This window comes from Terrapene carolina, unplaced genomic scaffold (genome assembly GCF_002925995.2).
Source record: "Terrapene carolina triunguis isolate 2854851 unplaced genomic scaffold, T_m_triunguis-2.0 Scaffold431, whole genome shotgun sequence".
NCBI classification, from domain to species: Eukaryota; Metazoa; Chordata; order Testudines; family Emydidae; genus Terrapene; species Terrapene triunguis.
In genome coordinates, this window is record NW_020664782.1 from 443,140 (window position 1) to 455,327 (window position 12,188).

The 12,188-nt window shown below is 60.9% G+C and overlaps 1 protein-coding gene across 1 annotated transcript in view; it reads right to left on the minus strand.

Annotated features, from left to right (window-relative positions):
* The window catches only part of LOC112116269 (lysyl oxidase homolog 3B-like), a 44,492-nt gene that overhangs the window by 20,281 nt on the left and 12,023 nt on the right, over positions 1-12,188 (minus strand). Inside the window, exons 3-11 of the mRNA XM_026658367.1 lie at positions 11,223-11,386; positions 10,362-10,573; positions 9,515-9,568; positions 4,501-4,560; positions 4,009-4,234; positions 3,621-3,801; positions 2,872-3,026; positions 944-1,117; positions 27-335 (exon numbers count right to left, since the gene is read on the minus strand). Coding sequence (XP_026514152.1) covers positions 27-335; positions 944-1,117; positions 2,872-3,026; positions 3,621-3,801; positions 4,009-4,234; positions 4,501-4,560; positions 9,515-9,568; positions 10,362-10,573; positions 11,223-11,386 — 1,535 coding nt within the window. The remainder of the gene's footprint in view (positions 1-26; positions 336-943; positions 1,118-2,871; positions 3,027-3,620; positions 3,802-4,008; positions 4,235-4,500; positions 4,561-9,514; positions 9,569-10,361; positions 10,574-11,222; positions 11,387-12,188) is intronic.

Below are 12,188 nucleotides of genomic sequence, written 5' to 3' on the forward strand. Positions count from 1 at the left end.
GCCCAGGGCTCCACTCCTGGCCCCACTCTGGGCGAGGGCGCTGGACATAGGGGACTGTGGGCAGTTTTGGGGTGGGGGGTGCTGTGGTTTTCAACCTGCAGCCCACGTGACACACTGTGAGTTGCTAGTAGGCGGGGCCAGGGTGACCGAGAGCCCCCCGCCCCCCGCTCACTCTCGGAGCAGATGACCCCGGCAGCGAAGCGGGTGCCCGTCTTCTTGCAGTTGAGGCTGTTGCCGTGGTGCTGGCAGTGGCTCAGCGCCATCTCGTGGCCAGCGCACCTCACGCCGCTCAGCACCATCTCCGTCACGTTGCTGGCATCCCAGTACCACGTCTCCTGGGAGAGACGCCGGGCTGGTCAGAGTCCCGTGTGCCCCCTGCCCCTCTGCACGGCAAGCCAGGCACCGAGCCCCGGGCGTGCCCCCTCCCACCCCACACTTGTGGGTGCCGTGCCCGTGCCATTCCCCCTCCCCACCCCCGGCGAGACCTGTGCGTACCTTCCCGGCTGCTGGGCAGCAGCTCCCAGAGACCAAGCCCCCAAGCGTCCCTCCCCGCACTGCCTGGGCCCTGCGAGCAAGCCCTGAGCCAGTCCCGGTGGGTGAACCCCTGCCCCCCACGCCCTGAGGCCTGGGCCCCTCCAGCACATACCGTCACTGCATGCAAGGAGTAGCCCAGGCCGAGCTGGCGACATGCCACCATGGCTTCCTTGGTGGTCCAGCCCTCACTGCAGACCGTTCCCCACTTACTGCCTCGCTTCACCTCCACGCGGCCCTCGGTGGGGGCCCTTCCTCCTACTATGCGGATCTGTGAAGAAGCCCTGTGGGCCGTGAGCATGCAGCCCCGCCCCACAGCCAGCCGGCCCTGTGAACCCAGCATGCTGCCCTCGCCCCCCCGGGGTACTGGGCCCTGCCTGACGCGGTTAGCCAAGCCAGCACTAACACCTACTTGTAAGCCATGGTTAGCGAATCCCAGGCCCAGCTGGCGACAAGCCACCATGGCCTCCAGGGTTCCCCAGCCATCGCCACAGATCAGGCCCCAGGCGGGGCGCCCACTGCTCCCAGTGCCCAGCGCCACCTCAACCCGCCCCTCGAAGCGGCTCCGGCCCCCGCTCAGGCGAATCTGCGGAGAGAGGGTGACAAGGCCGGGTTAGCTGGGGAGCAGCAGGAGGGGCTGGCGGCAGGGCCCAGCTGCGTCCCTGAGGGCTCCACTTGCAGAGCTCCAGGCGTCCCCCACCTCCCCCAGCAGCCTCCCATGAAGCCACAAGCCAGCTCTTCCCATGGGGCTGGGGCCTGACCTGGCGCTGGGGAAGGGGCCGGCGGGGCAGCCCCTACAGCCTGCACCTCGTCTCTCAGAGTGGGTGCAGCCCGGGCAGTGCCAGGCCAGCTCCAGCCCCGGTCCTGTCTGCCCAGGGTGCGAGGGAGTGCCCTTGCAGAGCTGGCCTGGGGAGCCAGAGTTGTATCCCCCTGCCCCAGCCCTGATCCCCCTTGCGGTCCAGACAGCCCCTCCCATCTGCTGATGGTGATTTGCAGTCGCTTCATCTCCAGGGGCACCAGGTGCCCAAGCTGCCCCTCCCAATCCACCACTGGCCAGTGCGGCAGGACCAGGGCAGAGCTCGCACCATGTGACTCCAGCCCTGTCCAGCTGCCCGTGCAGGAGCCAATATCCTCGTCCAGGCTGGTGCTGGGGGCCCTGGAGATGGGGAGTGAAATCAGCAGAGACCTGCCGCGCAGGTGGGAGCGAGCCGAGGGAGGAGCTGCGTGCGCCCAGTTTGCTCAGTGCCCATCCCCCATGAGCACGCAGGGAGCATGCAGTGCAAAGCAGCAATCTCCTGATGGGTGCTCGTGACTCCTCTCCCTGTGGGCGGGGATGGGCGCCCCAGGGTAGGCCGAGGTTCCCCAATGGGTGCTCCTCTCCTCCCCAGACCTGGGGTGGCACTGTGGGGTGCCACGCCCAGGGCAGAGCGCGGGCTGTGAACTGAACAGACCCTGGGCGTGTGGGACACCTCCCATCATCACAGCCCCTGGCCAGCACCAACCCACATGGGAGAGAGACGCCTGGGGGCAGGGGCACCATGACACTACTGAGACCCATAGAATGGGGCAGCGACCCATGGGGGAGCAGAGAGGAAATGGAAGAGGGACTGTGCTGAGGGTCCTCCCTCTTCCCCCCATGACTGCCCCCCAAAGTGCCCAGCGGCAAGGGTACGACCAGTCCTCCCGCACCCCAGCCTGGGAATCGTCTCCTTTCAGCCTCACCAGCTGGCACCTACGATGGGACCAGCGAGAGCCACTGCAGCACTGGGGTCCCTGCCACGTGTTCTGGATGGTAAAAACCCAGCTGGCACATGGGTCCCCCCCGCAAGGGGCTACCCCAGCTGGCATCTGCCCCCCCCCACAGCAGGGGACTCTCCCAGATGGCACATGACACACACACACACCCCGAGCAGGGAGCCACCCCAGGGCCTCGTGGGTGGCCCATGAAAGCCGTTACCACGCTGGGTTTTCCCGTGGGCAGTCAGACAGCGCTGTGCACATGCTGGGTTCCCTTTTGGGCCCCATGGCTCCACCCCACTGCAGTAACACCTGGCTCTGGTCGGCACTAGCACCCTTTTTGTTGGGGGGGCGGTGCCCGCTTTGCCGGTGTCTCGGAGGTGGCCCCTCCATGCCCAGGAGCTGTCAGTGTGTCGGGGGGACATGAGGGGGAGCTGCTGGCAGAGGACTGGCCCTGTGAGCCCTGCCAGGGGAGATGGCCCCCGCTGGGCAGTGACGTGGGACTCTGGCAGAGCAGCAGATCCTGGGCTCCGCTGAGCCTCTAAGCCAGGCCCCCTCCCGCAGCCCTTGCGGGCTGCCCCCCTGCACGGGGGTGGTGCTGACCGTGGTCTCGTAGCCCATGTAGGGGATGTTGCAGCGGAGCCCGGCGTCCTCAGAGTGCTTGCAGTCCTCCGCCGTGATGTTCTTATAGGGGCAGCTCCACAGCGACTTCTCCGAGCCTGTGCACTGCACCTCGTTCATGTGGATGGGACCCATCCCTGCCGGGAGCAGAGGGGCCAGGTGACGGGGAGGCAGGCAGCCAGTGCCCCAGGAAATCCCCATACCTACCCTAGTCCCAGGAGCTCTCCCTCCTCGCCCCAACCCTCCCTCCTGCTGGACACATATGGGGGTCTCCTCAGACCTGATCAGTTCCTACGGGGCTGGCGTCAGGCATTTCCCTGGCCCTCCAGGGGCTGGGCTCTCTCTCGGAGGCTGAATTTCTCCCAGCCCTTGCAGCTTGCCTGTCCGGAGTCCCCTTGGAGAGGCTGGCAGAGAGGGGGCAGGGGCAGGGCGCGAGGGCACCCAGACTGCACAGCGCTCACTAACAGAGCTGGAGCGGCTCAGCACCAAGCCCACCCCAATGTGGGGAGAGCCCCCTCGAGCCAGCATCCCCGGGGTGCAGAGCCTTCAACCCGCCTGACCTGGTTCTCTCCCGTGCAGAGCAACAGGCTCAGGGGCTCAAACAGGTGCCCAGAGGGCAGACGTGCCCACACTCATGCCCTGACGGGCTCCCCGGCATGCGCTGACACGCTCCCACGTACGCACGGGGCTGCCCCAGACCTTCTCCTCTCACCACCCCCGTCCCAGCTCACCTTGGCCCATGCGTGCTCCCGTCAGAGCCTCCTTGGCACTGCCGAACCCCAGCTCACGGCACACCACGCTGGCTGTCAGCAGGTTCCAGCGGTCATCGCAGACAGTGCCCCACTCGCTGTTCTTCAGCACCTCGACCCGGCCTTCCCCGGCCTTGGCACCGCCCTTCAGCCGGACGCGCTGCTGCGGCGAGAGTGTGGGAGACACGTCACGGGACAGCCGACGCTCTGCATTGCTGCCAGGCCCAGAACCAAGGGGCACCTCAGGGCTCCTGCTGCCCCCACCAGGCCCTGGGAGATAGTCACTGCGCTGGGGCGTCACTGCCTGATACGCAGTGGGTGGGACAAAACAATCCGTATGCCCCATGCTGAACCCATGGAGAGCGCTTACCTGGCCCTGCTGCCGCTGCTGCCGCTGCTGCTTCTTCTTTGGGGCACTGCCAGTGGTGAAGAGGGGCCCTGGCATGCAGCTCACCACAGCGGGCATCCCGCCTTTGCAGGTGGCAGTGGCATTGCCCTTGTAGAATTCGAAGGGGCACATGGAGATGTGCACCTCGTTCCCCGTGCAGGCCACCGAGTGCAGCCGGTAGCTGAGCTGCTGCCGTTCCAGGTACAACCTGCCAGCAGAGAGCAGAGCGTGAGTGCCTGGCAGGGGAGGGGCAGCGGGGTGCCAGGTACCGAGCCCAGCCCAGGGACTCTCGCCATCCATGACCCTAACACCAATCAGCAGGGAAGAGAGAGACCGTCACTCCATGGCCCAGCCCCTTGCAGCATGACCCCGGCCCCGGCCAGCAAGGCCCACACTCCTCCTTCACCAGGGAACCCCAGAGCTGGCCACAGGCCTTTGGACTCCGGGACCCTCTGGTACCAGGCCCCCATTTACCTCTTGGGGACCCCAAAGTCCTCCCTGGGCTTGTGTTTGGGGCGAGCTTTGGAGACCAGCCTGGAAAATAGAAAACAACAGTCAAGGAGTTCGGAGCCCAGGTCTGCAACCAACGTCCTGCCCTGGCTCTGCCTGCCACAGCCGGCCCGGCAGAACGGGGCTGCCCAGCTGCCTCCAGGGCCCTGGCCAGATCCAGGCGTGCAGGCACCAGATCCACCTGGACAGGGCCCGGGTGCCGCCCATTCCACCAGGCCTCAGGCGGGGCTCACAGCAGGAGGGCAGCTGTTGCCAGCGACAGCTTCTCCCACCTCATGGCCGGAAATCAGTCACCCACTGCAGTGACTCCATTTCCCACCTGATGGCCCATGACAGGTGTGACGCAGCCATGTCCTGTGTCACGCCAGCCACCACATCCCACAGGCAGGCACATGCTCCCTGGAATGCAGCACACATGGCGCCCGGTGCCCTATGGCCATGGCATGCATGCTGCATGCTCCCGACCCCGGCGACCCCTGAGGATGAGCGCCCTGCACCGCTCGCAACCTCACCCTCTCCCGTGTAACCCCAGACAGGCAGGGGCCCGGGCAGGGACCTAGCTGCAGGGGGCCAGGCAGGCTTCCAGGCTGTCTCCCCCAAGGCACTGCGCCCGGCCCTGCCGGGAGCCCCACTCCTCCCGATACAGCGTCAGCCTGCCCCTGGCATAGCTTGAGTGCCCGGTGTGTCTGGGTCGGGAAGGAAAGCTGGAATTCAGACTCTACTGCTCGCTTCTGCGCTGGCCGTAATTCAACCTCCTTGCTCCAAACGGAGCTGTGACGTGCAGCATCGCTGGCACCACCCGTGTAAACACTGCCCCAAACCATGGTCCTGCGCTACCCCTCTATCCCGTCCAGTGTATCCCCCTCTGTACACCCAGCAGCCAGCCACCCCCATATGTACCCACCAACCCACACCTGTGCATAGCTATCCTCCCACCCATCCCTCCCCCTCTGTACACCCAGCCAGCCGCCCCGATATGTACCCACCAACCCACACCTGTGCATAGCTATCCACTCACCCATCCCTACCCCTTTGTACACCCAGCCAGCCACCCCCATATGTACCCACCAACCCACACCTGTGCATATCTATTCACTTACCCATCCCTCCCGCTCCGTACACCCAGCCAGCCGCCCCTCACCTCAGTACACCCAGCAGCCAGCCGCCCCCATACGTACCCACCAACCCACACCCATGCATAGCTATCCACTCACCCATCCCTCCCCCTCCGTACACCCAGCCAGCCACCCCCGTACGTATTTCTCCATCCATCCCTGTACACACCCTGCCACTCACCCCTCTCTGTATGTAACCATGCATCCATTCCCCCAGGTACGCCTCCATCCCCTCATGCACTCCACCCCATCCTCCTCTCCATCTAGGTCCCCTCTGCTCCACCTCTCCACTGGCAGGGTTCCGCGGCCTACCTGGAGCTAGGGCGGGTGTCAAAAGCAGTAGATTGAGGATGGCTCCCTGCAATATGGGAGCACTAGCAGGTGGGAACTTGTGTCAAGCCCCTGCTCCTGCTGACCTCCGGGCAATGCCAATGGGCTGGGCAGGGCCCCAAAGGGAGCCAGCCACCAGCCGAACCCACCAAGACCAGGGCAGCCCCCTGCACTCCCCACTTCCCTTCTCTAGCAGGGAGAGCAACAGAGAGTTCAGTGCGTGCCCAGCTCCTCTCTGGTCCCTCGGCCGCCCCCAGGCTCTCCAGGATCTGAGCTCTGACCTGGAACAATGAGGGGTGGCTCGGGCTGCTGCTAACCTTGGCTCATGTCCCTCAGCCAGTGCTGGGAAGGTATCAGACCCAGATCTCAGGGCGGGGACTGCCACTGCGTGCGCACAGCATAAGAACATAAGAACGGCCAGTCTGGGTCAGACCAAAGGTCCCTCTAGCCCAGTGTCCTGTCTTCCGACAGTGGCCAGTGCCAGGTGCCCCAGAGAGAATGAACAGAACAGGGAATCATCAAGTGATCCATCCCCTGTCCGCTCATTCCCAGCTTCTGGCAAACAGAGGCTTGGGACACCATCCCTGCCCATCCTGGCTAATAGCCATTGATGGACCTATCCTTCATGCATTTACCTAGTTCTTTTTTGAACCCTGTTATAGTCTTGGTCTTCACAACATCTTCTGGCAAAGAGTTCCACAGGTTGACTGTGCGTTGTGTGAAGAAATACTTCCTTTTGTGTGTTTTAAACCTGATGCCTATTAATTTCATTTGGTGACCCCTAGTTCTTGTGTTATGAGAAGGAGTAAATAACACTTCCTTATTTACTTTCTCTACACCAGTCATGATTTTACAGCCCTCTATCATGGTCCCACTTCGTTGTCTCTTTTCCGAAATGAAAAGTCCCAGTCTTATTAATCTCTCCTCATATGAAAGCTGTTCCATATCTCTAATAATTTTTGTTGTCTTTTTCTGAACCTTTTCCAATTCCAATATATCTTTTTGAGATGGGGCGACCACATCTGCACGCAGTATTCAAGGTGTGGGCGTACCATGGATTTATATAGAGGCAATATGATATTTTCTGTCCTATTATCTATCCATTTCTAATGGTTCCCAACATTCTGTTGGCTTATTTGACTGCCACTGCACATTGAGTGGATGTTTTCAGAGAACTATCTACAATGACGCCAAGATCTCTTTCTTGAGTGGTAACAGCTAATTTAGACCCCCACATTTTATGTGTATAGTTGGGATTATGTTTTCCGATGTGCATTACTTTGCACTTATCAACACTGAATTTCATCTGCCATTTTGTTGTCCAGTCACCCAGTTTTGTGAGATTCCTTTTGTAGCTCTTTGCAGTCTGCCTGGGACTTAACTATCTTGAGTAGTTTTGTATCATCTGCAAATTTTGACACCTCACGGTTCACCGCTTTTCCAAGATCATTTATGAATATGTTGAATAGGACTGGTCCTAGTACAGACCCCTGGGGGATACCACTATTTACCTCTCTCCATTCTGAAAACTGACCATTTATTCCTACCCTTTGTTTTCTATCTTTTAACCAGTTACTGATCCATGAAAGAACCTTCCCTCTTCTCCCATGACAGCTTACTTTGCTTAAGAGCCTTTGGTGAGAGACCTTGTCAAGGCTTTCTGAAATTCTAAGTACACTCTATCCACTGGATCCCCCTTGTCCACATGCTTGTTGACCCCCTCAAAGAATTCTAATAGATTGGTGAGGCATGATTTCCCTTTACAAAAGCCATGTTGACCCTTCCCCAACAAGTTATATTCATCTGTGTGTCTGACAATTCTGTTCTTTACTATAGTTTCAATCAGTTTGCCCAGTACTGAAGTCAGGCTTACTGGCCTGTAATTGCTGCGATCATCTCTGGAGCCCTTTTTAAAATTGGCGTCACATTAGCTATCCTCCAGTCATTTGGTACAGAAGTTGATTTAAATGATAGGTTACAAATGACACTTAGTAGTTCTCCAATTTCACATTTGAGTTCCTTCAGAACTCTTGGGTGATACCATCTGGTCCTGGTGACTTATTACTGTTTTGTTTATCAATTTGTTCCAGAACCTCCTCTAATGATACCTCAATCTGGGACAATTCCTCAGATTTGTCACCTAAAAAGAATGGCTCAGGTTTGGGAATCTCCCTCACATCCTCAGCCGTGAAGACCAATGGAAAGAATTCATTTAGTTTCTCGGCAACGGCCTTATCTTCCTTGACTGCTCCTTTAGCATCTCTATCGTCCAGTGGCCCCACTGGTTGTTTAGCAGGCTTCCTGCTTCTGATGTACTTACACATTTTTTTGCTATTACTTTTTGAGTCTTTGACTAGCTGTTCTTCAAATTGTTTTTTGGCCTTCCTAATTATATTTTTACACTTCATTTGCCAGTGGTTATGCTCCTTTCTATTTTCCTCACTAAGATTTAACTTATATTGTTTAAAGGATGCCTCTTTGCTTCTCACTGCTTCCTTTACTTTGTTGTTTAGCCACAGTAGCACTTTTTGGGATCTCTTACTATGTTTTTTAATTTGGGGTATATATTTAAGTTGAGCCTCTATTATTGTGTCTTTAAAAAGTTTCCATGCAGCTTGCAGGGATTTCACTTTTGGCGCTGGACCTTTTCATTTCTGTTTCACTAACTTCCTCATTTTTGTGTAGTCCCCCCTTTCTGAAAGTAAATGCTACCATGTTGCGCAGTTCCCACTACAGCCTCCAGGCCCTGCCGCCACACACGAGTCCCGCAGCCCCATGGCTTAGGTGCAGGCATGTCCGGGTGGGGAACGGGGGGACTCACAGCCAGCCCAGCTGCCCCACTGCCATTTTCTCCAGAAAATGGCCCGTGTCCACCAGCCCTTCCTTCCCCCTCCAGGAGAGACAGCTCTGCTCCAGGGCCTTGGGCTGACCCCGACAGCCACCGAACCCACTGCTGGGCTGGGGGGGAGGGGGTGAAGACCAACAGTCCCATCTCTCTGGCAATGGCCCCCACATAGGGATCCCCAGCGTGTCCCCCTCAGAGGTGCCCTTGCCAGCCAGTGGTGGGCATGGCGCTCCCAGCTCCCAGTACAGGGACCGGATCAGACCCCACCTGGGCACAGCCCCCTTTGAGGGGCTGGCGTGGGGACCCTATGCAATGCCAGGCCAAGGGGAAATAGCCATTTCTCGTGGAGGACACAGAACGCAAGCAGAAGCCCCATGCAGGGGCGGGTCAGACCCCGACCAGGCCTTGCATCCCAGCCACGGCCGAATGAACCTCACCCACTGAAATGCAAAGGCCCCGCAGCAGCCGTGCAGCGAGGGGCTCAGTCCCCTGCCCAGGGCAGCCTTTGATCCCAGGGTGAAGTTCATGGCTCCAGCTGGATTCCCAGGGCCCAGCCCAGAATCCAGCCCTGATGGCAGAAGAGACTGGCCCAGGCAGGGGCAGCTTCTCCCATCTAGAGAGACTCGGCAGCCCCAGACCTGCCGGGGAGACTCGGCCCCAGGATGTGGCCCTGGCTCTACCCTGTTACCTTGCACCCGGCCCTGGACTCCGGCTCTTTATCTTGGCTGCTCGCTTTAACCGCCTGCAGAAAGGAAATGGTGACCTGCCAGTCAGGGGACGGTGAGGGGCCGGCAGATGCCCAGAGCTACAGCCCACAAGTCCAGAGACAGCACCAGGGCTGGCAGCTCCCTGGGAGTCATGGCAGAGCCAGGCTGGAGCTGTCGGCCAGCGTGGGGCCTGGGAGGGCATGAGGAAGGCCCCCTGGCGCTCAACTCCACAGCGCTGGATCCCTGCAGGGCCGTGCACATACAGCCTCCTGGGCCAGACCCAGCCTCTGCACAGGCTCAAGGCCAGGTCCGAGCACGTCAGGCCACCCAGGCACCGTGAGGCTGCCCCAGGCTCCCCATGCAGCAGGGCCAGGCTCAGTGTGGCTGGCAATATGGGAGCACTCCGGGGCTCGCCGGACACAGGCATGGACCCAGGGTCGCTGCCCCAAAAGCAGGGAATTTGTAACAAGGCCCATGCAGGGTCCGTGCCCTCGCCCCATTCTGAGCCATCAGGTTCCACCTCCGTGTCCCACCCAACCGACCAGCTTAGTCACACGGGAGACGATGCCCTCGCGGTCACCTGACTCCAGCAGCTGGGGATTTAGGAAAAACACCAAATATCGCAAGAGTCACAACAGAATCATGAGAGTTGGCAGCACTGACCCAGCCATCACCAGGGCTGCCCCACTGTGGGGCCCCCCAGCCTTACTCCAGCTTCCCGCCCCCCAGCCCCACAGGACTCCCCCCTCCTTGGTACCCATGCAGGCCCCACTGGGCAGTGCCAGGCCCGCCCCATCAGTGGGGCTCTCCTCCAGCCCCCTCACTCACTTGTAGAAGTTCCTGTTGATCTTCTTCTCGGCCGGGAAGCCCATCATCCCGCAAACCACGCGGCTGTTCTTGTGGTTCCAGCCCTCGTCGCAGATTTGCGCCCAGCCCTCCTTGTAGCGCACCTCCACCACGCCCTCCGTCACCGGCAGCCACTTCCTGGCGCCCGAGACCACAGGCCGCAGCCTGAGCTCTTCCACCTGGTTCTGCTCGGCCTGGCAGAGGGAGAGCCCAGTCAGGGATGCTGAGCTCCACCCGACAGGTCCCAACAGCCTGCCCAGTGCCAGCCTGCCCGGCCCACTTGGTCCAGCACTGGCCTGCCCGGCCCTCCCGGCCCCGCGCCAACCTGCCCAGCACCGGCCCTCCCGGCCCCGCGCCAGCCTGTCCAGCCCCGACCTGCCCAGCCCCGCGCCAGCCTGTCCAGTACCGGCCTTCCCGGCCCTCCCAGCCCCACGCCAGCCGCCCAGCCTGCCTAGCACCAGTATGCCCAGCCCGCCCGGTTCACCCAGCCTGCCCAGTACCCCAGCCTACCTGGTGCCAGCCTGCCCAGCCCCAATGACAGGGACACAGAGACCGCATCAGGCTCATGAGAACCCGGGAGACAGAGCCTGGGCAGGAGCGAGACTGGGTCAGGGCAGGGCAGCCCCAGTGTGTGGGCCCCAGCGAGAGGGCTGGTGGTAGCCCCGCGAGGGGCATGGGGGGAACTGGCAGCCCCACTGCATGGGGCATGGGGGGGGACTGGCAGCCCCGCTGCGTGGGGCATGGGGGGGGGGGACTGGCAGCCCCGCTGTGGGGGGGATGAGTGGGGGGGGGACTGGCAGCCCCACTGCATGGGGCCCGGACCCCAGGGCTGCAGCTACTCACCTCGATGACGTTGGAGTCCACGTAGCCCAGGATGCGCTCGTCCTTGCAGATCACGCCCGCGTCCTCCTCGTGGCTGCAGTCACTGTTCCCCCAGCCCCGTGACTTGCAGTCCGCAATGCTCTTCTCGCTGCCCCCGCAGTTCACATTGTCCAGCCAGACCCGCCCTGCAGAGGCACCAGGCCAGGGCGGGGTCACGGGCAGGGCCGGAAGGGGTGTGGGGGTGTCTTTGGGGGTATGTGGCAGTGTGGGGCAGGTCAATGCAACTCAAAAAGAAGTCGGAAGAAACGTGAATCTCACCCCCCAAAGGGTGATTTCCCGGTTTGCTCCCAGGGGCAGGGGGGTGCAGCCTGGGGTTTCCCCACCCACAAAAACCAGAGCAGCCTCCTTAGGAGCCACTGCCCTGGAATCCCAGCCTCCCACAGTACCCAGCCCCACAGCCACGGGTGGGGGGGGGGCACTTCACATGCACTGCCCCCCGCCACTGTGTGTGCAAATCTACAGCAACATGCACCCAGCCTCACTCCACGTGCACACACACAGCCCTACTGTGCACACACAACCCCCAGCCCCACTACACACACACCCTGACCCACTGCTCACATACACCTAGCCCCACTGCGCACACACAGCCCCCAGCCCCACTGCACACACACCCTGACCCACTGCTCACATACACCTAGCCCCACTGCACACATACAGCTCCCAGCCCCACTACATACACACAGTCCCCAGCCCCACTGCACACACCCAGCCCCACTGTGTGCACACACACACCCAGCCCCAATGCGCATACACCCTGACCCACTGCTCACATACACCTAGCCCCACTGCATACACAGTCCCCAGACCCACTACACACACACCCTGACCCACTGCTCACATACACCTAGCCCCACTGCGCACACACAGCCCCCAGCCCCACTACACACACACCCTGACCCACTGCTCACATACACCTAGCCCCAC